General features: G+C 41.1%; 1 protein-coding gene across 2 annotated transcripts in view; it reads right to left on the minus strand.

Moving 5' to 3' along the window:
* Positions 1 to 1,469: 1,469 nt before the first annotated feature.
* Positions 1,470 to 25,762, minus strand: part of LHFPL1 (LHFPL tetraspan subfamily member 1) — a 50,941-nt gene continuing 26,648 nt past the window's right edge. For both annotated transcript variants that reach the window (XM_029241235.1, XM_029241233.1), the window contains one exon: positions 1,470 to 1,862. In XM_029241235.1, the coding sequence (XP_029097068.1) occupies positions 1,681 to 1,862 (182 nt within the window). In that variant the 3' untranslated portion in view covers positions 1,470 to 1,680. The remainder of the gene's footprint in view (positions 1,863 to 25,762) is intronic.

A 25,762-nucleotide genomic window follows, 5' to 3' on the forward strand; every position in this document is an offset into this window, starting at 1 on the left:
GGCAATTATTTATCTACATGTCTGTCAATACCCTGTCACTTTTAGGGTGAGAAACTGTATCTTTTTTTCCCCCAGTACTTAGCACAGAATGTGGCATACAGTAGGATATTCAAAAAGTGTGTCCTGAATGAGTGATTAAATGAATGAATGAGCTCATGAATGGAGTGTATGCTTGAATTCACTTACCTGCATAAGGCCGATATATGGACCCTGACCCTTCTTGGGATGGCATATAACTAATGAGAACATTTTTTGCCATTTCTCTCCTTTCAGGTAGGGCTGTACCGGGCTGTACCGAAACCACTCTGGAGTGATTAAGAATAGAAAGAGATGAGCTGGCCTTTTGTGTCACAGTCCTTCCCTAGTCCCTAAAGCTATAGTTATGGAGCAATAGAGCTAGCCTGAATTAATTAGGGAGGAGTGGGGGAGACAAATTCTGTCCCTGAGAGACACCAAGTTCTTCTACACCATCCATCAGCCTTGAGCACAGATGGGATGGAGGCCAAGCCTAAAAATACATCAGCCTTAGGTGACATCAGGACTCTGTTCTTTTATGTCTAATTCACCCCAGATGGAAGGGAAAGCACTTGATGAATAGTCTTTGAAACAAGTGGAGAAATGTGTATCATGCTAGGAATGACTATAGGGGCAAAAGGCCACTGTGGATTTCCTTGTCAATAAAAATGAACTCTAATAGGAATTTCAGTAAGGAACCAGCAGAAACATCCTTGTCATCATCATTCTGAATTTGTGTTTATTGAGCACACAACAAATGCTAGTCTCTGCTCAGAACATTTGATGAACACCATTTCTGTATCTATAAGGGACTAGGGAATACTTGCCAGTATTTTGATGCCAGTCACCCAGCCAGAACACAAAATGAACTTTTATGAATATTCTAAAGCATTATGAGGAAGGGGTCTTAGACTATATGCAAGCATCCTTGATTAGTGTTTTCCCCATTGGGAGTCACCCTCCCCATAAGCTTGCTCACAACCGGCAAGGAAGAAAAACAGGAAAAAAGAGGACGAGTCAAGGTATAGTCCTGAGAAAGTCACAAAAATTGGGGCAGTGGCACTCCATAGATGTTTAGAGATGGCAATAAGTATCAGGGGATGACCAAAGGAATGGAGTGGTAGGAACCATCCCTGTCCATCTCATGGCCCCTTCATGCACAAGTGTTTTTACCCAAACTTTAAGCTTTGGGGTAAGTGATAGAAGCTGTAGAGCTCTGAAGAGCTGCTTGACTGTGCAGTTACCTTTCAACTGAGGATCTTTCTTATCATTTTGTATGAAGGAGCACTTTGGGAGTTGGGGGCTAGTGGGCACTCACCAGCTAGGTAAACATTAGAGAGAATTATTGTTCTTTTTTTTGGCCACACCGTAGGATCTTAGTTCCCTGACCAGGCATCGAACCTGCGCCCCCTGCATTGGAAGCACGAAGTCTTAACCACTGGACCGCCAGGGAAGTCTGAGAATTATTGTTCTTGATGAATTTTGTAAATAGCCACTGACCCACTGGTTTAAGGGAAACCGAAAATGAATGACTGAGGAGTTAAAAAGCATGCAAACACTGGGTTACACTACTGGCAAGTGGGTAGGAACTGGCCTAGTCTTAGTACCTCTTTTCAAGGCTCCCTTCCCTCCTCTTTCCCACCCTCTCCAATCTTCTGCTAAAGCTCAAGGTTTGAGGCAGTGGTCAAGCTCCATGGCATAAGAATTGGTGTGCCTCATGATGCTCTCCACCAACATGACAGGCTTGGGGTGTCTTCCAGCAAAGCAAGAGAGCCAGGTGCAGATCAACATGGCTGCAGCTGCGCCACCTCCAGCACAGTAGTATGCCCAGCCAAGCCGACAGGTACCTGTGGAAACAGGGACAGAGACATGAGGGTTAGAGTGTCTTCTCATACATTCTCTTTGAGACGTTAGGGTTAAAGTGAGAGTAGGAAACAGTGAATGCGAGTGGGCTTACTCTTTCCTCCCTTGCTGATGGCTGGTATTAGCTTTAGCAAGAGGTTATAAAATTTTATTCTGTTACAGTAGGCACCTGGGGGTAATGTTGGTGGTGGCAGTGGTGGTAATGCTAATGACAGTGATGACAAGAACAACTTGATCAAGTGTCAAGAACTATGCTAAGCTCTTTAGACATATATTTCATTGATCATTATAGTAACTATATGAGTTAGCTACTCTTATTATCCCTGTTTTATACAAGATGAGGCAACCAAGGCACAGGTTAAGTTAATTGTGAAAAATCACACAGAAAGTGGTAGGGTCGGGATATAAACCCTGGCTCATCTTGACTCTGAAGCTCCACAGTTTTAACCACACTGATATATTACAGTTCATGGACTGTTTTCAAAGAACTATATCCTGTATCATCAGGAAATTTGCAGGCAAAATCAAATCCCTTGCTCCGTACCACGTGTCTCTATCCTAACCTAATTTTTCAACATCCAGGGAGGAAATATGCATGGGAATCAAGGCCAAGCTTCTACAGGGTAGTTTCAGTTTGAAGGATAATGGGAAAGGTCACCTGCTCAAAAATATCCACCCCGCAACTTATCATTCATTCTACCAGAGGTAGATTCTTTCCTTTGAAGTGTTTGAGTTTTTTCAGAGATCCGTCAGAAAAGGTCAATGCCCAAAGAAAGAAAGCTATTATATTACAAGGGATCAGAGTAATAAATAACTGCTAAAATCAAGTGCTTAAGCAAATAGGACTCCAGAAATTGGAGTAGATGTCCAGTGATACAAAATTGCAAAGGAATTCTGAGAAAAAAAGGTGGGCAGTGACTTTCACCTACCTCACAGTCTTGCAGAAAGTGAGTCCTGACTATAGTCAGTCAGGTGGGGATGTCAAGACTGATCTTCATGACAATTTACTTTTTTAAATTGAAGTATAGTTGATTTCCAAGATTATATTAGTTTCAGGTGTACAGCATAGTGACTCAGTATTTTTACAGATTATACTCCATTAAAAGTTATTATAAGATAATGGCGATAATCCCCTGTGCTATAGAATATATCCTGTTGCTTCTCTATTTTATACACAGTAGTGTGTATCTCTTAATCACATACCCCTGTCTTGTCTCTCCCCCCTTTCCTCTCCCCACTGGTAACGAAGTTGGTATTCCATATCTGTGAGACTGTTTCTGTTTTGCATGTACGTTCATTTGTATTATTATTTTAGATTCCACATATAAGTGATACCATACAGTATTTGTCTTTCTCTGTCTGACAAACCACTAAGCGTAATATTCTCTAGGTCCATCCATGTATCTTCAAATGGCAGAATTTCATTCTTTTTTATGATGGAATATAAATAGTGCTGCTATGAACATTGGGGTGCACGTATCTTTTTGAACTAGTGTTTTTGTTTTTTCCTGATATATACCCAGGAGTGGAATTGCTGGGTCATATAGTAGTTTTTTGAGGACTCTCCAAACTGTTTTCCATAGTGTCTACAGCAATTTATATTCCCACCAACAGAGCACAAGTGTTCCTTTTTCTCTATATCCTCACTAACATTTGTTATTTGTAGACTTTTTGATGATAGCCATTCTGACAGGTGTGAGGTGATGTCTCATTGTTTGTTTGACTTGAATTTCTCTGATATTTAGCAATATTGAGCATATTTTCATGTGCCTGTTGGCCATCTGTATGTCTTCTTTGGGAGAATGTCTATTCAGATCTTCTGTACAATTTTGACTGGGTTGTTCCTTTTTATGATATTAAGTTATATGAGCTATTTGTATATTTTGGATATTAACCACTTGCAGGCCATATCATTTGCAAATATTTTCCTCCATTTCATAGGTTGTCTTTTTATTTTGTTGATAGTTTCCTTTGCTGGGCAAAAGCTTTTAAATTTAATTAGGTCCCATTTGCTTAGTTTTGCTTTTATTTCTTTTACCTTGGGAGACAGATACAAAAAAGACATTGCTACAATTTATGTCAAAGAGTGTTTTACCTATGTTCTCTCCTAGGAATTTTATGGTTTCAGGTCTTACATTTAGATCTTTATCCCATTTTGAGTTTATTTTTGTATATGGTATGAGGAAATCTTACTGTTTTACATGTAGCAGTCCAGTTTTCCCAGCACCAGTTTTTTTTTTTAACAGTTTACATCTCTTTATTCTCAAAACAAGATCACAAGACATTTGTTATAAGTTACTGGGTAGATTAGTTTTTTTTTAACATCTTTATTGGAGTATAATTGCTTTACAATGGTGTGTTAGTTTCTGCTTTATAACAAAGTGACTCAGTTATACATGTACATATATCCCCATATCTCTTCCCTCTTTCATCTCCCTCCCTCCTACCCTCCCTATCCCACCCCGCTAGGTGGTCACAAAGCACCGAGCTGATCTCCCTGTGCTATGTGGCTGCTTCCCACTAGCTATCTATTTTACATTTGGTAGTGTATGTATGTCCATGCCACTCTCTCACTTTGTCCCAGCTTACCCTTTCCCCTCCCTGTATCCTCAACTCCATTCTCTAGTAGGTCTGTGGCTTTATTCCCATATTGCCCCTAGGTTCTTCATGACCTTTTTTTTTTCTTAGATTCCATATATATGTGTTAGCATACGGTATTTGTTTTTCTCTTTCTGACTTACTTCACTCTGTATGACAGACTCTAGGTCCATCCACCTCACTACAAATGACTCAATTTCATTTCTTTTTATGGCTGAGTAATATTACATTGTATATATGTGCCACATCTTCTTTATCCACTCATCTGTTGATGGACACTTAGGTTGCTTCCATGTCCTGGCTATTGTAAATAGAGGCCAGCACCACTTATTAAAGAGACTGTTGTATATTCTTGCCTCCTTTGTCATAAATTAATTGACCATAAGTGTGTGGGTTTATTTCTGGGCACTCTATTCTCTTCCATTAATCTATGTGTCTGTTTTTGTGCCAGTACCATGCTGTTTTGATTATTGTAGCTTTATAGTATAGCCTGAAATCTGGGAGGGTTATACCTCCAGGTTTGTTCTTTTTTCTGAAGATTGCTTTGGCAATTTGGAGTCTTTTGTAGTTCCATATGAACTTTAGGTTTATGTGTTCTAGCTCGGTGAAAAATATCATGGGTATTTTAATAGGGATTGCATTAAATCTGTAGATTTCTTTCTTTCTGTGGTATGGCCATTTTAGCAATATTAATTCTTCTAATTCAAGAGCATGAAATAGGTTTCCATTTCTTTGTTTCATCTTCTATTTCCTTCATCAATGTTTTATAGCTTTCAGAGTATAGGTCTTTAACCTCTTTGGTTAAGTCTATTCCTAAGTATTTTATTCTTTTTGATGCAATTTTAAAACTGATTATTTTTTACTTTCTTTTTCTGATAGTTCTTTAACAATGTATAGAAAAGCAACAGATTTCTGTATATTAATCTCATATCCTGCAACTTTGTAGAATTCACTTATTAGTTCTAATTGTTTTCTGGTGGAGACTTTAGGGTTATCTCTACGTGGTATCATGTCATCTGTAAGTAGTGACAGTTTTACTTCTTCGTTCCAATTTGGATACTTTTAATTTCTTTTTCTTGTCTGATTGCTGTGGCTAGGACTTCCAATACTATGTTAAATAGAAGTGACAAGAGTGGGCATCCTTGGCTTGTTCCTGAATTTAAAGGAAAGGATTTCAGCTTTTCACTGTTGAGTATGATGTTAGTTGTGTGTTTGCTGTACATGATCTTTATTATACTGAGATACATTCACTCTATACCCACTTTGATGAGAATTTTTTTCATGAATGGATATTGAATTTTGTCAAACGTTTTTTCTGCATCTTTTGAGGTGATCATGTGATATTTATCCTTTCTTTTATTAATTCATGTATCACATTGAATGATTTGTGAATATTGTAGCGTTCTTGCATCCCTGGAATAAATCCCACTTGATCACAGTGTATGATACTTTTTATATATTGTTGAATTTGGTTTGCTGATATTTTGTTGGGGATTTTTGCATCTATGTTCATAAAGATATTGGCCTATAATTTTCTTTTTTTTTTTTAGTATCTTTGTTTGCTTTTGGTATCAGGGTAATGGTGGCTTCAAAGAACGAATCAATCAGGGAGTGTTCCCTCCTCTTCAATTTTATGAATAGTTTGAGAAGGATAGGTATCATTTTTCTTTATATGTTTGATACAATAGAATTCCTATGTGAAGCCATCAAGTCCTGGACTTCTGTTTGCAGGGAGTTTTTAAATTACAAATTCAATTTGACTACTAGTGATCAGTCTGTTCAAATTATCTGTTTTTTCTTGATGCAATCTTGGCAGGTTGTATGTTTCTAGAAATTTTCTTTCTTCTAGGCTGTCTAATTTGTTGGCATATAACTATTCATAATATTCTCATTACTTTTTGTATCTCTGTGGTATCAGTTGTTATTTCTCCTCTTTCATTTTTTATTTTGTTTACCTGGGCCTTCTCTCTTTTATTCTTGGTGAACAAATTTTATCAGTTTTGTTTATCTTTTCAAAAAATAGATCCAGGTTTCATTGATCTTTTCTATTTTTTAATCTTTATTTAATTATTTCCTCTCTGATCTTTATTATTTCCTTCCTCTGCTGACTTTGGGCTTTTTTTGTTTGTTTGTTCTTTTTCTAATTCCTTTAGGTGGTAGGTTAGGTTGTTTAATTGAGATTTCTCTTTTTTCTTGAGGAAGGCCTTTGTTGCTATAAACTTCCCTCTTAGAACTGCTTTTGCTGCATCTCATAGATTTTGGAGTGTTGTGTTTCCACTTTCATTTGTCTCAAGGTATTTTCTGATTTACTCTTTGATTTCTTCATTGACCCCCTTTTTTTTTTTTTTTTTTTTGCTGAGCTGTGTGGCATGCGGGATCTTAGTTCCCTGACCACGGATCGAACCTGTGCCCGCTCCAATGGGAGTTCAGAGTCTTAACCACTGGACCACCAGGGAAGTCCCAACCCATTGTTTTTTAGTAGCATGTTGCTTCATCTCCATGTGTTTGGGCTGGAGATGGAGGGGCTAGGGCTGGAGCCAGTGTGAGGTGGGACTTCCCCTCTGCTCAGTGGCTGTCACCACCCTATCAAGGGTGGGATCTGATCCCATGTTGCTGGAGCAGAAGCCCTGAAGTTTGAGCCCAAGCTGGCTCTGTTGCCTTTATGTGTGTCTTTCCCCCTCTCCCCAAACTAGGATCCTTGCCCCAGAGATGGGGAGTGCTGAAGCAAAAGGGCCCTGTGCAGGCTCTCTGCTCAAGTCAGCCACAGACAGAGATCCGAGCTGTCTCCGATGTGCTGCCTGTACAGGCGCCTGCAATTGTTTCCTCTCTCTCCTCAGACACAGCCTCAGGTGCAAGTCCCCTTTGTCTCTCATAGCTGCCACCCATACCTTGTTGTGGAGCCACACCACAAGACAGGCAGGGCCCATGTGAACTGTCAGTGTATACTTGGGGGTGAGCTATAGTGGAATGGCCACCATCAGAGGTCTAGGCTGCTTCTGATGCACTGCTTGAGTAAGCGCCAATGGTAGCCACTGCTGTTCCAGCCACTGCTGTTCCACCCAGGTTCTGCCCTGAGACCTGATCACCTCTGTATCCCATGGTCAATTCTTCTCCTCGGTTGTGGCTGCCCCAGATCCAGTGCTGCACTATGATGTGGAGTGGGTGGGGCTGGAGTGTTTGCTTAGCTTGGGCTGGGAAGCAGTGGGGCAGTTGTGGGAAACTCGGCAGCCACCAGAGCAGACCTCTCTCTGCCCTGCTTAGGGGGCAAGCAAGCATGCATACACAAGCACATGCTCCTCAAGAACAGAGTCCAGGCTTCCCACTAGCCCTCCTGCTAGTACCTTTGGTTTTCCAACCAGCCAAGGTGGCTTGTCTCCTATGCATAAGACCCCGGGACTGGGGCACACAATCTGTGTCTCTCACTGGTCAATCCTCAAGTTGGGTCTCCATCTTTGCATTCTCCCTTTTCCTCTGAGTCCCTTCCCAGGGACATAGGTCCTGACCCGATCACTTTTCTTCCCTTCCTACCCAATTACATGTGTATCTTTTGTACAGACTTGGTTGTGCAGGAGTCCTTCTGCCAGTTTCCAGATGATTTTCAGTGAGAATTTTTCCCCATATGGATGCATTTTTGATGTTTGTATGGGGGGAGGTGAGCCTCATGTCCTCTCACTCCACCATCTTGATTGATCTCCCCTCATGACAATTTATTTTTCAATAACCAATTATTTCTCTTCACATGGTTCCCAGGGAACCTAATTTTCCTTCTTTTAATTGTCTGGTTGCCATGTTATATAAAGAGTCTAAGATGCCCCCAAGTCAGGCTGCTTTGCTTTTTCATTAGGGCCAGGCTAATTTATCCCAAATTTCCTACCTCAGAAATAATCTTTCTACCACCAAGTCATCACTCATGCTGTCTCTCCTGACATAAACATCTTCTTTCCTCTTATTCACCAATTCATATCTTCCTCAGAATACTCTTCAGAACTCAGCCCCTCCAGGAAGTCTTCCCTGACTAACCCCAGTGGGCTCGAGTCACCTCAACCAAGTAGCCCTCCAGGAATTCATCTATATACCCCTTATGTAGGTGTACTTGTTAGGCAAAATGTTGGAAGGAAGATTTTTATATCATGCATTTTTCACCTACTCTTTACCCCCTTCCAGATTGTTGGCTCAACAGAGTGAATGTATTTGTTTCTTTCTTGATAACGCTCCCATGCTCTGTCAACACTGGGTGCTCAGTATGATTTAGCCTAACAATACCTCAAAGATAGAACCTAGGGGTAAAACAGGAATAAAGACACAGACCTACTAGAGAATGGACTTGAGGATATGGGGAGGGGGAAGGGTAAGCTGTGACAAAGCGAGAGAGAGGCACGGACATATATACACTACCAAATGTAAGGTAGATAGCTAGTGGGAAGCAGCCGCATAGCACAGGGAGATCAGCTCGGTGCTTTGTGACCGCCTGGAGGGGTGGGATAGGGAGGGTGGGAGGGAGGGAGAGGCAAGAGGGAAGAGATATGGGAACATATGTATATATATAACTGATTCATTTTGTTGTGAAGCAGAAACTAACACACCATTGTAAAGCAATTATACTCCAATAAAGATGTTTTAAAAAAAAAAGATGGATACACTTGCATTTTTAACCCTTAACACCCAAACTTATGACTTAAATTTTGAATTAAAATTATAAAATCAGCTATCCTATTTGTTTCTGGAATGTGCTATAAGGCCTATGCACATTCTGTTCCCTTTGCCTAAAATGCTTAGTGCATGTACACATGTACACATATACTTCCCACCACTCTCTTTGCCTAGTGAAAGTTCAACCATTCTTCAGAGCTCAACTCAATCATTAATTCCTCAGTGAAGCCTTGCTTGACATCCCTAAGTCAAATTCCATCAAAAGCCCTCATTAGTACAGTGTACCTTTTCTTCTGTACCTGAATGAATTAATGAATTCCTTATACTCTCCCATGGCAAGTGTCAAATCTTAGTTCTTCAGAGGAGATGGTACTTTACCAATAGACTTAGGCAGTCATATGATTTCCTGAAGTCCCATAGCCCCACCCAAACTCATGGTGAGAGCAACAACAGTAGCTATTGAAACAATGCAATCTTCAGAGAGAGGGGGTAAATCCGAAAGAGAAGCCTTCTTAAAGAAAGGAATCCAACTATCTACAAAGTAACCTCAACGTGAATAATAATAGTGGAACTCTGGGAAGAGTGAACTGAAAAATAAGATGTTGAAGCAAGCAGCCAATAGATCTGGATCCCCCCCCCTCCAACCTTGTCATACCTCCTTTTAGACACTGACTCACTCACTCAGTAAAAGTAGGAGGTTTTATATAATGCTTTGTGTATCACAGAGTGAAAATCCTAGAGATGGGCAAACTTTCAACTTTTACCATCCTTGGAAGGAAGGCTACAGGCTGTATTGCACCCACTTCACAGACAAGAATGTGAGGCTCAATCAAAAGCCCTAGGAACCCTCTCAGAAGCAGAGGTTAGAGGCAGGGATCCAGACCAAGTATCTTTACTTTCAATCTGGTTCTCTGCCCTCTGCTGTTTTCCTCATACTCCCAAAAGCCATTTTCCTCTTATAGGACACTAAACCTGTAAGCTCTAAAGAGGGAGCTCCTAAATCAATTTGCAATAGGCTCACCTGAGCTTCTCTCCTAGCCTCCTCCAACAAAATTCTCCTGTGCTCACATAGCAGAGTAGACAGGTGCTAGCTCTTGGGGTGGGCCCACTGTTGGGAAGCTTCCTCCTCTCTGGCGTGCTCCCAGTCTAGCCTAGAGAGGCATCAGAAGTCTCATTCTGTTTCTTCAGTTGCCTGTCAGTTCATCCCCCCACTGGAGTAGCAGGGCTTTTTCTATTAGGTACATGCACCCTGGGACCAGGGAAAGACTTGTTTCTGTAAATGAAAGGAATAAATGCATAGCATGCCATTACTCCAAAGCCCTAAGCAGGAAGAAAGCTGACACAGTGGGCAGCTCAAGAGTGAAGAGCTAGCTAGAAAGGCCTTAATAAACCTTATTGAAGTCAAGTCAGAACCAGGTATCACTGGGCTAGGAACCAACACCAAAGTGCCCCCTTTGCCACCCCAAGTGCAGAGTTTCCTCTCACAGAGATGCCTATTAGGCCACTAAACAGCATCTAAGGCCAAGGCTGCTGCCACACAGGAAACCAAAGAGAAACAGAGGAAATATATCTTCTGTCCAGCCCTCTTCCTACAACCTACCTGTTATCTGCTTGAGGGAACAGAGATGTTACATGACTAGCATTGCAAAAGGGAAAAGAAAAGCAAACCTTTTAAGGACTACATTTCCAAGTTGAGAGCTGCTGTCATTACTCACCTACTCCACAGAAAGCTTGGACACTGGTCTGATGGCTTACAGAGGAACTCGTGTTTTCTATGGAAGGATGCAAATGTAGGGAGTAGTGGCAATGAACTACCACACTTTACCTCCAATCACCTTTTAGTGAAGTCGCATGGACCATCACCAATCCCTAAATTCTATTCCTTGAAGTATAGTTGATCCTTCTATTCATCTGACAAATATTTATCAAGTACCTACTATGTGCCATACATTTTGAATACACCATCTCATTTGATTCTCACAACAGCCATAATTATTTCCATTCAGAGCTGAGGAAACCGAATCTCAGAAAGGTAAATTACTTTACCAACTTACGAATGTCAGAGTTGAGATTTGAATGCCAAGACTAAGTCCATGGTCATCCGTTTCAACCATGCCAGGAGAGTGGAGTCAAGGATACAAATTACTATGGTCCAAGTTTTATGAGACAGTATGATACCTTCAACTAATCACTCTACCTTTCTTGGTCTCAATTTCCTTTTCTTAAAGTGAAGGGAATTTTACTGGAGAGATTTCTAAAAGCAACTTTTAATTCAAATTTTCCATTCTACTATGAATGTGATAAATGCTTTAAGAGACATCTGAGTAAAATAGTCCAGTAACATCCAGGGAAAGAATTATTTGTAGCTGAGAGGATTCAGGCTCAGATAGGACTTTATAGAGGAGATAGCATTTCAACCAGACTTTAATAGTGGGACGTGGGCATTCTGTGCAGGGGGAGAGGTTGGTGTGAGCAAAGTTATATAAGCGAGAAAGCAGATCACATGTTTCAGAAAAGAAGCTGTAGATGGCAAATAATAAGTTGAATCTAGACCAGGAAGGACCATGAAATCTGTCATCTTTCCCACAAGGAGTGGAGAACAATGGAAAGTTTCTGATCAGAGAATGATATGATACAGCAAGGTTTCTCAACCTTGGCACTATTGACATTTTAGGCCAAAAAATTCTTTGTTGTAATGGGGGGAGGAGTGTTGTTTTGTGCATTGTAACACCCTGACCTCCACCTACTAGATGTCTGCAAATTACCCCTCCACCACTGAACTGTGGAAACCAAAAATATTGACAGACATTGCCAAACAGATGTCCCTGGGGGTGGAGGTGCGGGGTCAGGGTAGGGGGTGGATTGCTTTCCATTAAGAACCACTGAGTTGGACGTACAGTTTGGGAAGATTAACCTAAAAGCCCTGTGTAAAAGGGATTGGAGGTAGTTTTATGCTACAGGCGGGGACCCGTTAACCAGAGGCCAGGGATGCTGTTGACACATCCAACAATACACAAAGCAGCCTCCCACAACAAAAAATGATCTGGCCAAAAATGTTAATATTTTCAAGGTTTATCAACCATCATTTAGGCAAACACCACATGTTTATACTTTGAATTACCTCCAAAACAAATCTTAGTGACTGAAAGATTACCAGAGCAGAATGGATCCTTCTCCCTTAAGAACAGCTGTGCATGTTTCCTTACTGACCTGGGAAGCTGGGTGAAAGTGGGGCCTGGTCAGCCTTGAGCATTCTAGTGTGCTAGCCCAGGGAGGCTGGAGAAGGTCAAGGAGAGAGATCTCACAAGGTATTGAGAAGGACCTACAAATTCCCTGGGAGTCAAGAGATATATGACATTTCTTTCTTTGAAGAAATCTCTTAACCCTACTGGATCTCAGCTCTCTTGCCCTTAAAATGAGAGAAAATAATTAAGTACCTGTGTAAAGATAGAGCAATAGGACCAGATGAGGTTTTGAGATCCTCTTCAGAAATAGCCAGGCTCACTGCTGCCTTGCCTTTTAGATAGAATGCACTGAATGCAATTCCATGCTAGAATTGTTCAAGGACCTGTGTCCCTAGAAAATACTTCAGTGAGCTGACATCACACCTGGGGATTGTGTCTACATACATGCATAGGTATCTGAAGAGAAAGATTGGGTGGTAGGATAGGGGGAGAGAAAAGGTCCTAACTGCAGATTAGCTTTACGCAAAGCTTTTGGATAAGCCCTGAGATAAGCCTGTTCCTTTTTGTGCTCTTCTGTATCATTTCTAACACCCTATCTGTGAGTCATTCTATTCCAGTGTTGAATTTGCTGTGACAAGATCCCTCATAAAAGTTATTAAATCATCACTCAGCAGTGGGCCTGACATTTAAATCAAGACACGTTGCTTTTATTCCAAGTTGCAAATCAAATTGGCTTGGAGTTTGACTCTATTTCCTTTGATTTAGCATTAAGTTATCTTATTATATCTCTGCTGTTTAGAGGACAAATTATCACTGTCTGCTACTTAAACTGACCCTCCCCCTAGAGCCCCAGTCCTATGCTCTTCAGGGACTTGGTGTCTGGCCAGCTGTCAATGGTTCATTAGTGGGAAGGGTTAGCCACAAGCCAATGCTTTTTGTGGGGTCCAACATTGGTGTGGGTGTCAGAGTTGGGAATTAGAGTAAGAATGAGTCTGACAGAGAATATTTCTCTGCAGGAGGCATGGTCATAGTTCTAGCTCAGAAGCCATAAATGCCAGAGAAGTAATCCAAAGAAAAGAGTCCTCCTTGGAGGAAGAGGGGAAAGGCATAAAACGAGAGTGCGCCCATTTTGGAAGACAGTTTGACTGTTTCTTACAACACTAAACATATTCATACCATATGACCCAGCAATCATGCTACTTGGTATTTACCCAAATGAGTTGAAAACTTATGCCCACACAAAAACCTGCACACAGATGTTTATAGCAACTTTATCCATCATTGCCAAAACTTGGAAGCAACCAAGATGTCCTTCATTAGGTAAATGGATACATAAACAGTGGTACATCCAGACAATGGAATATTATTCAGTGCTGAAATGAGCTCTCAAGCCATGAAAAGACATGGGGGAACCTTAGATGCATGTTACTAAGTGAAAGAAGCCATTCCCAAAAGACTACATACTGTACAACTCCAACTATATGACATTCTGGAAAAGGAAAAACTATGGAGAGAGTGAAAGGATCAGTGGTTGGAGGTATGTAGGGAGGAATGAATAGGCAGAGCACAGAGGACTGTTAGAGCAGTGAAAATACTCTGTATGATAAATACTGTAATGATGGATGCATGTCATTATACATTTGCCCAAACGTATAGAATGTACAACACCAAGAATGAGCCACGCACATATGGACACCTTATCTTTGATAAAGGTGGCAGGAATGTACAGTGGAGAAAGGACAGCCTCTTCAATAAATGGTGCTGGGAAAACTGGACAGGTACATGTAAAAGTATGAGATTAGATCACTCCCTAACACCATACACAAAAATAAGCTCAAAATGGATTAAAGACCTAAATGTAAGGCCAGAAACTATCAAACTCTTAGAGGAAAACAGAGGCAGAACACTCTATGACATACATCACAGCAAGATCCTTTCTGACCCACCTCCTAGAGAAATGGAAATAAAAACAAAAATAAACCAATGGGACCTAATGAAACTTCAAAGCTTTTGCACAGCAAAGGAAACCATAAACAAGACCAAAAGACAACCCTCAGAATGGGAGAAAATATTTGCAAATGAAGCCACTGACAAAGGATTAATCTCCAAAATTTACAAGCAGCTCATGCAGCTCAATAACAAAAAAACAAACAACCCAATCCAAAAATGGGCAGAAGACCTAAATAGACATTTCTCCAAAGAAGATATACAGACTGCCAACAAACACATGAAAGAATGCTCAACATCATTAATCATTAGAGAAATGCAAATCAAAACTACAATGAGATATCATCTCACACCAGTCAGAATGGCCATCATCAAAAAATCTAGAAACAATAAATGCTGGAGAGGGTGTGGAGAAAAGGGAACACTCTTGCACTGCTGGTGGGAATGTGAATTGGTTCAGCCACTATGGAGAACAGTATGGAGGTTCCTTAAAAAACTACAAATAGAATTACCATATGACCCAGCAATCCCACTACTGGGCATATACCCTGAGAAAACCAAAATTCAAAAAGAGTCATGTACCAAAATGTTCATTGCAGCTCTATTTACAATAGCCCGGAGATGGAAACAACCTAAGCGCCCATCATCGGATGAATGGATAAAGAAGATGTGGCACATATATACAATGGAATATTACTCAGCCTTAAAAAGAAATGAAATTGAGCTATTTGTAATGAGATGGATAGACCTAGAGTCTGTCATACAGAGTGAAGTAAGTCAGAAAGAGAAAGACAAATACCGTATGCTAACACATATATATGGAATTTAAGGGAAAAAAATGTCATGAAGAACCTAGGGGTAAGACAGGAATAAAGACGCAGACCTACTGGAGAACGGACTTGAGGATATGGGGAGGGGGAAGGGTGAGCTGTGACAGGGCGAGAGAGAGTCATGGACATATACACACTAACAAACGTAGTAAGGTAGATAGCTAGGGGGAAGCAGCCGCAAGGCACAGGGATATTAGCTCGGTGCTTTGTGACAGCCTGGAGGGGTGGGATAGGGAGAGTGGGAGGGAGGGAGACGCAAGAGGGAAGACATATGGGAACATATGTATATGTATAACTGATTCACTTTGTTATAAAGCAGAAACTAACACACCATTGTAAAGCAATTATACCCCAATAAAGATGTTTAAAAAAAAAAAAAAGAATGAGCCATAATGTAAACTATTGACTTTGAATGATTATGATGTGTCAGTGTAGCTTCATCAGTTGTACCCTTCTGGTGGCGGATGTCAATAATGTGAGAGATTGTGCATATGTGGGAGCAGGGGGCATATGGGAAATCTCTGTACTTTCCCCTCAATTTTGCTGTGAACCTTAAACAGTTTTATTAAAGTCTTAATTAAAAACAAGAGTGAGGTAAGTCTGTCTTTGGGGTTTCTCAAGTCTTACATTTTAGAGAATCATCTGATGGAATTCTAGGCTCCTGAAAGGTTGGAGGAGGAGACAGCGAAGCAGGGATATAGAAAGAATAATAACAACCACTAACACCTTGAAAACTGACTATGGCTAGATGAAATGTAATGGAATTTTCAGATACATGAAGTTTTGATTTGATGCAAGAGTGGCCAAAAGTCAAGTTCTGAGAGCTAATATTCCAGAAAAAGGCTTACTTGTGACTTGGGATCAGTGGTAAAAGCCAAAGATATTAGTGTGGTAGGGGAGAGGCTGATAGAAGCAAGCCTTAGGGTAGGGCAAGAAGGACTAAAGCTGTTTTAAGGAGGTAAACAGCTCAAGGGTGTAGAGAGAAGACTGAATTCCTATACAAAGATGAGATACAAATTCTAGGAACTCATGGAGTCAGGATGTTGGGAGGTGGTTGAGGTAGAATGCAGAGAGTACCATATTAACATCTGTTTTTTTCATCTAAGATACTCCAATAATCAGGGAATTTGAGAGACACTACTCTAGCCTTAGAGAAGCAAGATAAGGGAAGGAGTGACTACATGGACAGAGGAGGACCTGCAGTGGGAACCAGCATATTGCCCTCAACCTCAGCACCCAGAGCAGAGGAACAGGATAGATATGATATATGCCAGATGTCTGTCTGGGAGCCACCTGGGGGGCCTTCACAGCCTTCATCATATCAAATCAGGCTGACTGCACTGGCCCTGAGGGCAAGATACTCAGCTACAGAGAGACACCCAAGGTTCCTTTGGAATTCTACAGAGTAGATGGAGAGGGGAAGGACTAGAGAGAGATCAAAGGAGAGAAAGAGACTAAAGGAGGGTCAATGCAGTAGGTGGAAGAGGATGAGAATAAAGGCAGGGGGAGTTTGTGGAGATAATATTAGAAGATTAGAACATTCGAGAACACGAGGCACACTGAGGAGTGAAGAGATTAAACAGATTGAGCTCTTCAACAGACCTCTTCCTAATGAGAGTCCTATTTTTTCCAAAGCAGACGCAGCTCAGAAAAACCAAGTGCTGCTCCCATTACTGTGGCACCATCTAAGCTTATGAAACCAGAGCTCCAACCCACCACCGCGTGCTGTTTGGTGTGCATGGTTGGTGCGGGGAGGGGGGGGGGCGTGGTGAGGAAGAGGGCAGGTTGCTATTTGCTTATTCAACATATTTTTTGCCACAGGGACCTGAATTTAGTGCTCAGCAGACAGCAGGGTTTTGGAAGAGGCTGGTGGTCCCATCTGTTCCGAGAAATCCTGCTGACTTTAAGGTCTACATAGGTAGCAGCACAAAAACATTTTCAATACAGCCAAGCCAAGGCCAAGCTAAATGAGCAGAGAACTTTCTCTGCTAGATTCAGTACAGATGAATAATTGTTAATGATAAAGCAAAGCCAATGAATTCAAAGGTAATTGCCAAATACCCTTCCCTCCACACCCACCACAGACCCCAGTAAAAAGATAGCCAAAGCCATGAGAATGGGCTCTCTTCTCACTCTCTAGGCTGGATATGAGTGTCAGGAAGAGCCCAGATTGGAGGCACAGAACCTACTGAAGATTCCAGGAGCCTTTCAGGCTCCCTTGCCAGAGAAGAAGGAAACAAACAAACCACAAACCAAACAAACAAACAAACTCCTCTGAAAACTTCAGTAGTTCAGGTAACCATATTATTGCTAGTAGCCACTATCTGGCTGGCTCAGTCAGATCTGCTAGGGAGGCAGGACATTGTGAGTTGCCAACTCTGTCTCGGTCAAATCCAATGCTCTAAAGGGTAAGGGCAGGCCAGGGCACTTGCTAGAAAGTCAGGGTAGCACTCACTCAGTAAAGTGTCAAATCCTCATGGTGACAGAGATGCCCTGATTTGATTGATTTTGTTCTCTCTCTTACACAAACTTCTGCTAAACAAATTGAATCCTTTTACTGAAATCTTCCTCACCACTACTGAGCATTTGTTTCTGACTTAACTTCATACTTTGCCAGCCTGCCTTTCCTACTTATATCATTTCTTGCATAACTAGCCTGAGGTTTAGCTACTCTGCTCATCTTTTTATTCCACTGGGGGTGAGGGGGAGGAATTATGTCTCAGACCAATTTAAATTATGCTACTGGATCTTTTCCAAGATTGACTCCTACTTGCCCCTGAAAAAAACCTCCATGTCACTCTGTGTTGTCCTTCATACTGCCCATCAACTACACTTGGAGCAGCTTCTCAGAAGATCTTTGGGAACTGCCATAGACTAAAAGTCCGTGTTCCCCCCAATTCATATGTTAAATGCTAATGCCCAGTGTGATAGTATTTGGAGGTGGAGGCTTTGGGAGGTGATTAGGTCATGAGGGCAGAGCCTTAATGAATGGGATTCGTTCCCTTATAAAAGAGACCTCAGACAGCTCCCTTGCCCCCTTCTGCCGTGTGAAGACACAGAGAAGATGGCCCTGTATGAAATCAGGAAGCATTTCCTCACCAGACACTGAATCTGCTGACACATTGATCTCGGACTGCCCAGCATCCAGAACTGTGAGATAAACATTCTGTTGTTTATAAGCTACCCAGTCTTTGGTGTCTCTATAGGAGCCCAAACTGACTAACACATACTCTCCCCAAAGAGACAGGTTTAAAAAAAAATATCTAATCAAATATTGGACCTCTCTGACTCAGCATGAGATCTCTAGGATACTTGACCTCTAAAAAACTGGCCCCTCTTCTCTAACATCTGCTCAATAGACCTCTTCTTGCATCCACTTGAATTTTCTCAGCTAATTAAGTCTGTAACTGGAATAGAAATAGCCAATATTGGTCAAATGCATCTATGTGCCAGGCACTGTGTTAAGTACTTTAAACATGTTGTTCTCAGATATGTAAGATCAACAAACCAGATGAGTGAAAGGGCACCAGAGACAGACGTGGAACAACTAAACAGAGTATTAGTGTGACAAGTGTTATAGCATAGAGTGATATAAGGATACAGATGAGGGGCATCAAATCCAGTTTCAAGGGAGCAGGGAGTTTTCAAGAAAAAGTAAAAAGTTAGGTAGGTGAGGAAGGGGAAAAAGGTATTTCTAACAAGGGAAGAACACATGAAAGGTTGCAAAAGTTTGAAGGAACATGGTATTTTCAGGGTGACTGGGCAAAAGCAGCTTGAGTGGTGATGGAAATGATGGCCAGGGTCCCCATAGACCATGCTAAGGAGTCTGGACTTTATCCTGAAGGCGATGGGGAACCATTGCTAAAAAATGAGAGTGACATCAGATTTGCCCTTTTGAAAAGCCACTTAGGCCACAGAGCAAGGCAGCAGTGTGCAGTAACTTGAGGAACAGAGAGAGAGAGAGAGAGAGAGTCAGGAACTGTTTTCTGTTATCCAGATAACTGATACTAAGGGAAAGAAGACAGATTATAGAGTTCTCATTGTATGCCTTTGCTAGCAGTATTTATTCCTTCTGATGACTGACATCATTATGGTTTGGGATTGACATTATTATGGTTGTATTTGTTAGATGTCCGTTGTTTTATATATATATATATACACATATATATATGCATGTATATGTATATATATATCATGCCTCCTCAAATAAACTACAAGCTCCTTGAAGACTGTATTCTTGAATTCTATGAATTATGTACAGTTGTCCATTCAGCATCTTGTATATAGTAAGTGTCCAGAATATGCTTATTGAGTGACTGTTATCTATTTTTGACATACTATTCAAAAACTTACGAGAGTTAAAAGGCCAGACCTGGCAAGCTAAACTACCTCAGAACTCGGGAATGAATGCACCCTCATTCCAGCCATTGACTTTACCCCGTATCAGCAATGCCAGCATTGAACATCAGCTGTTTCTATCCATGCTCCATTGGTCAACAGATGTATTTAAACCATAGAGACTTTCCTGGGACCCAAGTTCCCTGAGCAATAACCAATGCCACAAATAATACAATATGTGTATAGCACTTTACCATTTTACAAGGTAATTTTTCCATCCATTATTTCATTTAGTCCTTTTTCATTTATATTATTCATTTATCAACTCCCAGCCAGAGACAGAAATATTGTTATAAGGAAGCAAATGAGCAGCCAGATGAAGTGTTTGACCAAGGTTCCCACTTAGTCAGAGGGTAGAGACAGGACCAGGCACATGTGTGCTCGGTAAGTCATGTGGTGCAGGGAGAAGGGCCTGGGATGAGGTTTACAAGGAACTGCATTTGAAACCATGCCCTGTCATTTATAGACTAAACCTCTAGGCAAGTCATTTAACCTTTCTGAGTTTCAGGTCCCCCATGGGTAAAATAGAAGTGACACCACCTACCTCTCAGGGTAGCTGTGAAGATCAAATGAGATGACACATATAAAGCACTTAGCATGGCACCTAGAATGATCAGTACTTCTCAGCTCCTTTTTCTCTCAGCTAAACACTTTTCAACTAGTCCACCAGTTCCCAAAAATGTCTGGGGAGAATTTACAATTTGGATTCCTAGGCCCTACTCCATATCTACAGAATCACTAGCTCTGAGGAGAGGGCCCGAATGATTCTGATGTAGAGCACAGTGGGGAGCCACCTGAATCAGACCGTATCATGAGCCCAAACTGGTCTAGCTTTTAGATGAAAAGCAGAAGGGAATCAACATTTATTGGGACCTGCCTAGCTTGATGCAGTGCTTGAAAGATACGTCTGATGCAATTCTCAATTCACCTGGATGGGGCCTGGTGAAGATGGTTTGAAAAAGTCATATGAAACAACACAGAGACATATATTTTCGCCCCTGTAACATTAATTTAGCCAGAGAATTGCTCCTAGGATGTGAAGGAGTTGTCCCTGGTTTTCTTTCTGGCTCCTGACTTTGAAACCCATTTCGCTTTACTTAAAAAAAGAAACTTCTGGGTCAGTCTAAACTATAAAAATAATAACAGTAATTATAATAGCAGTTATTGTTAACATTTATTGAGTACAGACCCTGTACTAAATGTTTTAGGTATATATCATTTCATTTTATCCTCACAAGAGCCCTGTGAAATGGTTGCTGCAGTATTAACACCTCCAATTAAAAAATGATTTTCTGATTTTAAAACAGAGGCTTAGGAGATAGTATCATCCCAGAATAGACAGGGAAAGACACTCACTCACTAAAGGTGAGGGGAACAAAGAAAGCTGATGCTGAAGTTTATAGAAGGAAATTGTGTGGAGGAAATGGAAGCAAGGAAATTAAGCGTGAATCACGTTCTTTGACCTGAGGACCAGGCAGGACCGAGAAACAGAACAGAATGAATCCGCCTGACTTTACTGCCATCGCGTGGTGGTCTGATGTATAGACAACTGGTTCACAATTCTGCCTTCACTGTTTCAGTCAGTGAGCCCACTAGACCCTCTGCGGGACACTGGGTGGGGAAATAAGGCCAAGTAAAGCTGAGGATCTGCCCTTGAGGCCTTTTTAGAGCCTTGCCTCCCTCTGGAGTCACCAAGCTGGAAGTCACCTTAGGGATCCACTACTCCAGGGGTATGCACCCTCCTCTCATATGGGGAATTTCAGGAAAGACTGAAATGTTTATAAACACCATTATTTTTTCTATTCAAAATAAAAATAGTTTAGCATTCCATGTGATGTATAGAGTCTCATTACTTTAAGTTCTTCTCTATTTTTTTTTTTTTTTCTGCTGTACGCGGGCCTCTCACTGCTGTGGCCTCTCCCGTTGCGGAGCACAGGCTCCAGACGCGCAGGCTCAGCGGCTATGGCTCACGGGCCCAGCTGCTTCGCGGCATATGGGACCTTCGCGGACCGGGGCACGAACCCGTGTCCCGTATATCGGTACACGGACTCTTCAACCACTGTGCCACCAGGGAAGCCCTGAGTTCTTCTCTCTTTTTAACAGGAGATGGTCAGTGAGAAAACTAGCACTGAATTTTAGCTACTGAAATGATAGGGAGGAGGAAGTTAATGGAAGATCAGCTTTCTCAGTTTTTACCCCTTACACCTGTTGGGCATTTTTTTCATCAAGCACGTTCATGTAAACTTTGTCATTTCAGGGCCAAAACAATCTCTGAAGGTAGATAAAATCATCCTCACTTTAGTCATGGGGAAATAGGTCGAAAGAGCTGAAATCTGTATGTAGAATCTAAAAAAGCCAAACTCGTAAAAAACAGAGAATAAAATGGTGGTTATCAGGGGCTGCGGGGTGAGAGAATAGATGTTTAAGGATACAAACATTGCAACAAGTACTAGATAAGCCCTAGAGATCTAATGCACATTACAGTAAATATAGAAAACAATATTGTGTGATAATCACCAAACTTGCTAAGAGACTAGAACGTAATTATTCCAACCACTACAAAGAAATTATAATTACATAATGTAATATAGGTGCTAATGATCATATTACAATATATAAATGTATCAAACCAACATGTTGTACAGCTTATATTTATACAATGCTATATACCAAATGTATTTCAATTAAAACATACAAAAAATAAAGAACTGAAATGACTTGGCTATGGTCACACAGTAAGATGGCAAGAGAGCCACCCTACAATTTGTTCATTCCACTCAATGCAACATTTAGAGAGTGCCAAAAGTGTGCCAGGCACCAGGGATCTGCAGTTGAATTAAGTTGCTCCCTCACCCACTGATTCCCTCCTCCAGCTTAGCCCAGCTTCTCCTCTGGGTGGAGACTTCTCTCTCTTTAGGCTAGGAGGGCAACTGAAAAACCTTAAGCAACACCTGAGCCGTAAGTTTTCCAGAAGGATTGGCTGCCCAGGGCATTCTAGCTGATGTTGCCCAATGAATGAGTTGCTTCTGGCAAGCCCTTTGGCTAATCCCTAGCCCCACCGCATGGGTGAGTGATACTAAAAGGCTCCTATCCTCTAGGAGGGTTGCCTTAAGAAGACTGGTTTATTTCTTCACTATCCTTCTGGTTTTTAAGAACAAAATAAATATGAAATTAGATCAAGGGCCTCACCACAAAGGTAGGTAGGTCACGACAGGGAGTTAGGTAGGTATCTGTGGCCTCTAGTTGTTCATCAGTCTAGTCCAATGCTCTCTATGTAAAAACAGGGGAACCAAGGCTCAGAGTGGGAAAGTGACATGCCCAAGCAAGCTTAGGAAAATTAAACCCCAGCTGTTCTGATACCCAGGCGAGGGCTGTTTCTACCACACTCTACTGCTCCTCTGTGGACATGAGAATGTATTAAGCTCTTTTATTATGCTCTGGTGAGCACAAGAAAACGTCCATGAAGAAGGAAACTGACAGAGAGGAAAGGTAACAGGAAACGCCTGTAAACTGAACCCATAAAGGCCAAACCCCGAGTCACCATAAAAGGCTTTGAACTGGCAAGAATGAAAGGAAATGATGGGAGAAAAAAGGAAATGGGCCTCTGAGAGAGGAAACACAGGGCACATACACAAGGCCTTTAGGTAGCCTCTGTTGTGGGCCTTTGTCAAGTTGAGTGGGTCCCCCCCTCCCTCCCTCCCAGAAGTCAAGCCTGGGGCATCCTCTCCAAAGAGGCTCTTGAGAACTGGGCTGAGTACCTACTAACAACAGGTTACATTTAGTGCAACCTAGTGTGCTAAATATTTTTAGGTGTGTTTTACTTCACTTAATCTTCTCAATAACCTTAGGGAGAAAAATATTTTTATCCACCCCATTAATGGAAATGCAGAGAGGTTGAGTAGTGTGCCCAAAGATGCACAAATAGTAAGTGGCTGGGCTCACATTTGAACCCAGGTTTTTCTACTATTAGCCTGTGTTGTTATTCATCATGTTATGTACAAGTGGTTCCTTGCTTTTTTCTGAAAACTAAAGTACTGGGGACCTTTTCATTTCGACAATCGGTATAATTATAATGATGATAATACCAGACAACAAATGTTGACTGGTTACTATATACCAAACCCTGGACTAGGGGTTTTGCATGTGTGATGTCATTTGATCCACACAACAACCCCAGGAAGTAGCAATAAGCTCCAAATGCTGAAAAACTTGCCCAAGGTCACAGAACTAAGGGTGTAGCTATGATAAAGCCCACTCTTACCACTAGGCAATCCTCCCATGGGTTCTTCCCTGGCTCCCATTCTTGGTGAGGCCAATTAAAGGCTCGGTGAAGTAACTAGAATGTGGAGTTAAATGCATCAATTTAATGTTGAACCGAGATAGATTCATTTGTGTGGGATCAAGTCCATGAAATCTTCGTTTGATGTCTAGAGTTCAATTAACAACCATCAACAAAACAACTTTCTCAGCTCAAATCTTTCATTTACTTAATCAAATTAAAGTGTGGGAAAGTTGGCACTTGGCTATTGCTGGGAGCCTTTGTCTGACTTTCCCCTTGTTACTGAATAGGTGATTCATTCAACAAACAGATATTGGATTGCCATTGAGCAACATCTCAGTGTGCGTGAGAGTCAGTGAGCTAGCCCGAAGTCCCTAGTGGGGAACTGAGATAGTCACTGTGCTTATTGGGTCTCAGTAGCTAGAAATGAGACCACTGATTGATCTACAAGGTCCCTTCCATTGTAGATTTCAGTTCAAGTTCATGATTATTGTTTATTTTTTCTCTTTAAAATATTTGTTAATTTCTTATTTTTATTGAGATATAATTGACATATGACATTATATTAATTTCAGGTGTACAATATGTAATGATTCACTATATGCATATATTGTGAAATGATCATGACAATAAGTCTAGTTAATATCCATCACCACACATAGTTATACATTTTTTTCTTACGATGAGAACTTTTAAGACCTACTCTTTTAGCAACTTTCAAATATACAATAGAGTATTATTAACTATAGTCACCATGCTGTACATTACATCCCCAGTACTTATATATTTTATAACCGGAAGTTTGTGACTTTTGACTCCTTTTACCCATTTCACTTAATCCCCACTCTGCCTCTGGCAACCACCAACCTATTCTCTGTATCTGTGAGTTTGTTTGTTTTTTTCTTTTGTTGTTGGTTGTTTTTTTCAGATCATACAGTATTTGTCTTTGTCTGTCTGACTTATTTCACTTAGCATAATGCCCTCAAGGTCCATCCATGTTGTTGTAAATGGCAATATTTCCTTGTTTTCTGTGGATGAATAATGTTCCATTGTCTATATATCCACAGTTTCTTTATCCATTCATTCATCAATGGACATATAGGTTGTTTCTATGTCTTGGCTACTGAAAATAATTCTGCAATGAATATAGGGGTGCATATATCTTTTCGAGTTAGTGCTTTTGTTTTCTTTGGATAAATACCCAGAAGTGGAATTGCTAGATCATCTGGTAGTTCTATTTTTAATTTTTTGAGGAACCTCCATACTGTTTTCCATAGTGGCTGCACCAATTTACATTCCCACCAGCAATGCACAGGTGTTCTCTTTTCTCCACATCCTTGCCAACACTTCTTATTCCTTACATATATATATATTTAAACGTCTTTATTGGAGTATAATTGCTTTACAATGGTGTGTTAGTTTCTGCTTTATAACAAAGTGAATCAGTTATACATATACATATGTCCCCATATCTCTTCCCTCTTGCATCTCTCTCCCTCCCACCCTCCCTATCCCACCCCTCTAGGTGGTCACAAAGCACCGAGCTGATCTCCCTGTGCTATGTGGCTGCTTCCCACTAGCTATCTATTTTACGTTTGGTAGTGTATATATGTCCATGCCACTCTCTCACTTTGTCACAGCTTACCCTTCCCCCTCCCTGTATCCTCAAGTCCATTCTCTAGTAGGTCTGTGTCTTTATTCCCGTATTGCCCCTAGGTTCTTCATGACCTTTTTTTTTTATATTCCATATATATGTGTTAGCATACAGTATTTGTTTTTCTCTTTCTGACTTACTTCACTCTGTATGACAGACTCTAGGTCCATCCACCTCACTACAAATAACTCAATTTCATTTCTTTTTATGGCTGAGTAATATTCCATTGTGTATATGTGCCACATCTTCTTTATCCATTCATCTGTTGATGGACACTTAGGTTGCTTCCATGTCCTGGCTATTGTAAATAGAGCTGCAATGAACATTTTGGTACATGACTCTT

The sequence above is a fragment of the Monodon monoceros genome, unplaced genomic scaffold (assembly GCF_005190385.1).
Source record: "Monodon monoceros isolate NGI ecotype Baffin Bay Population unplaced genomic scaffold, NGI_Narwhal_1 Super_Scaffold_22, whole genome shotgun sequence".
NCBI classification, from domain to species: domain Eukaryota; kingdom Metazoa; phylum Chordata; class Mammalia; order Artiodactyla; family Monodontidae; genus Monodon; species Monodon monoceros.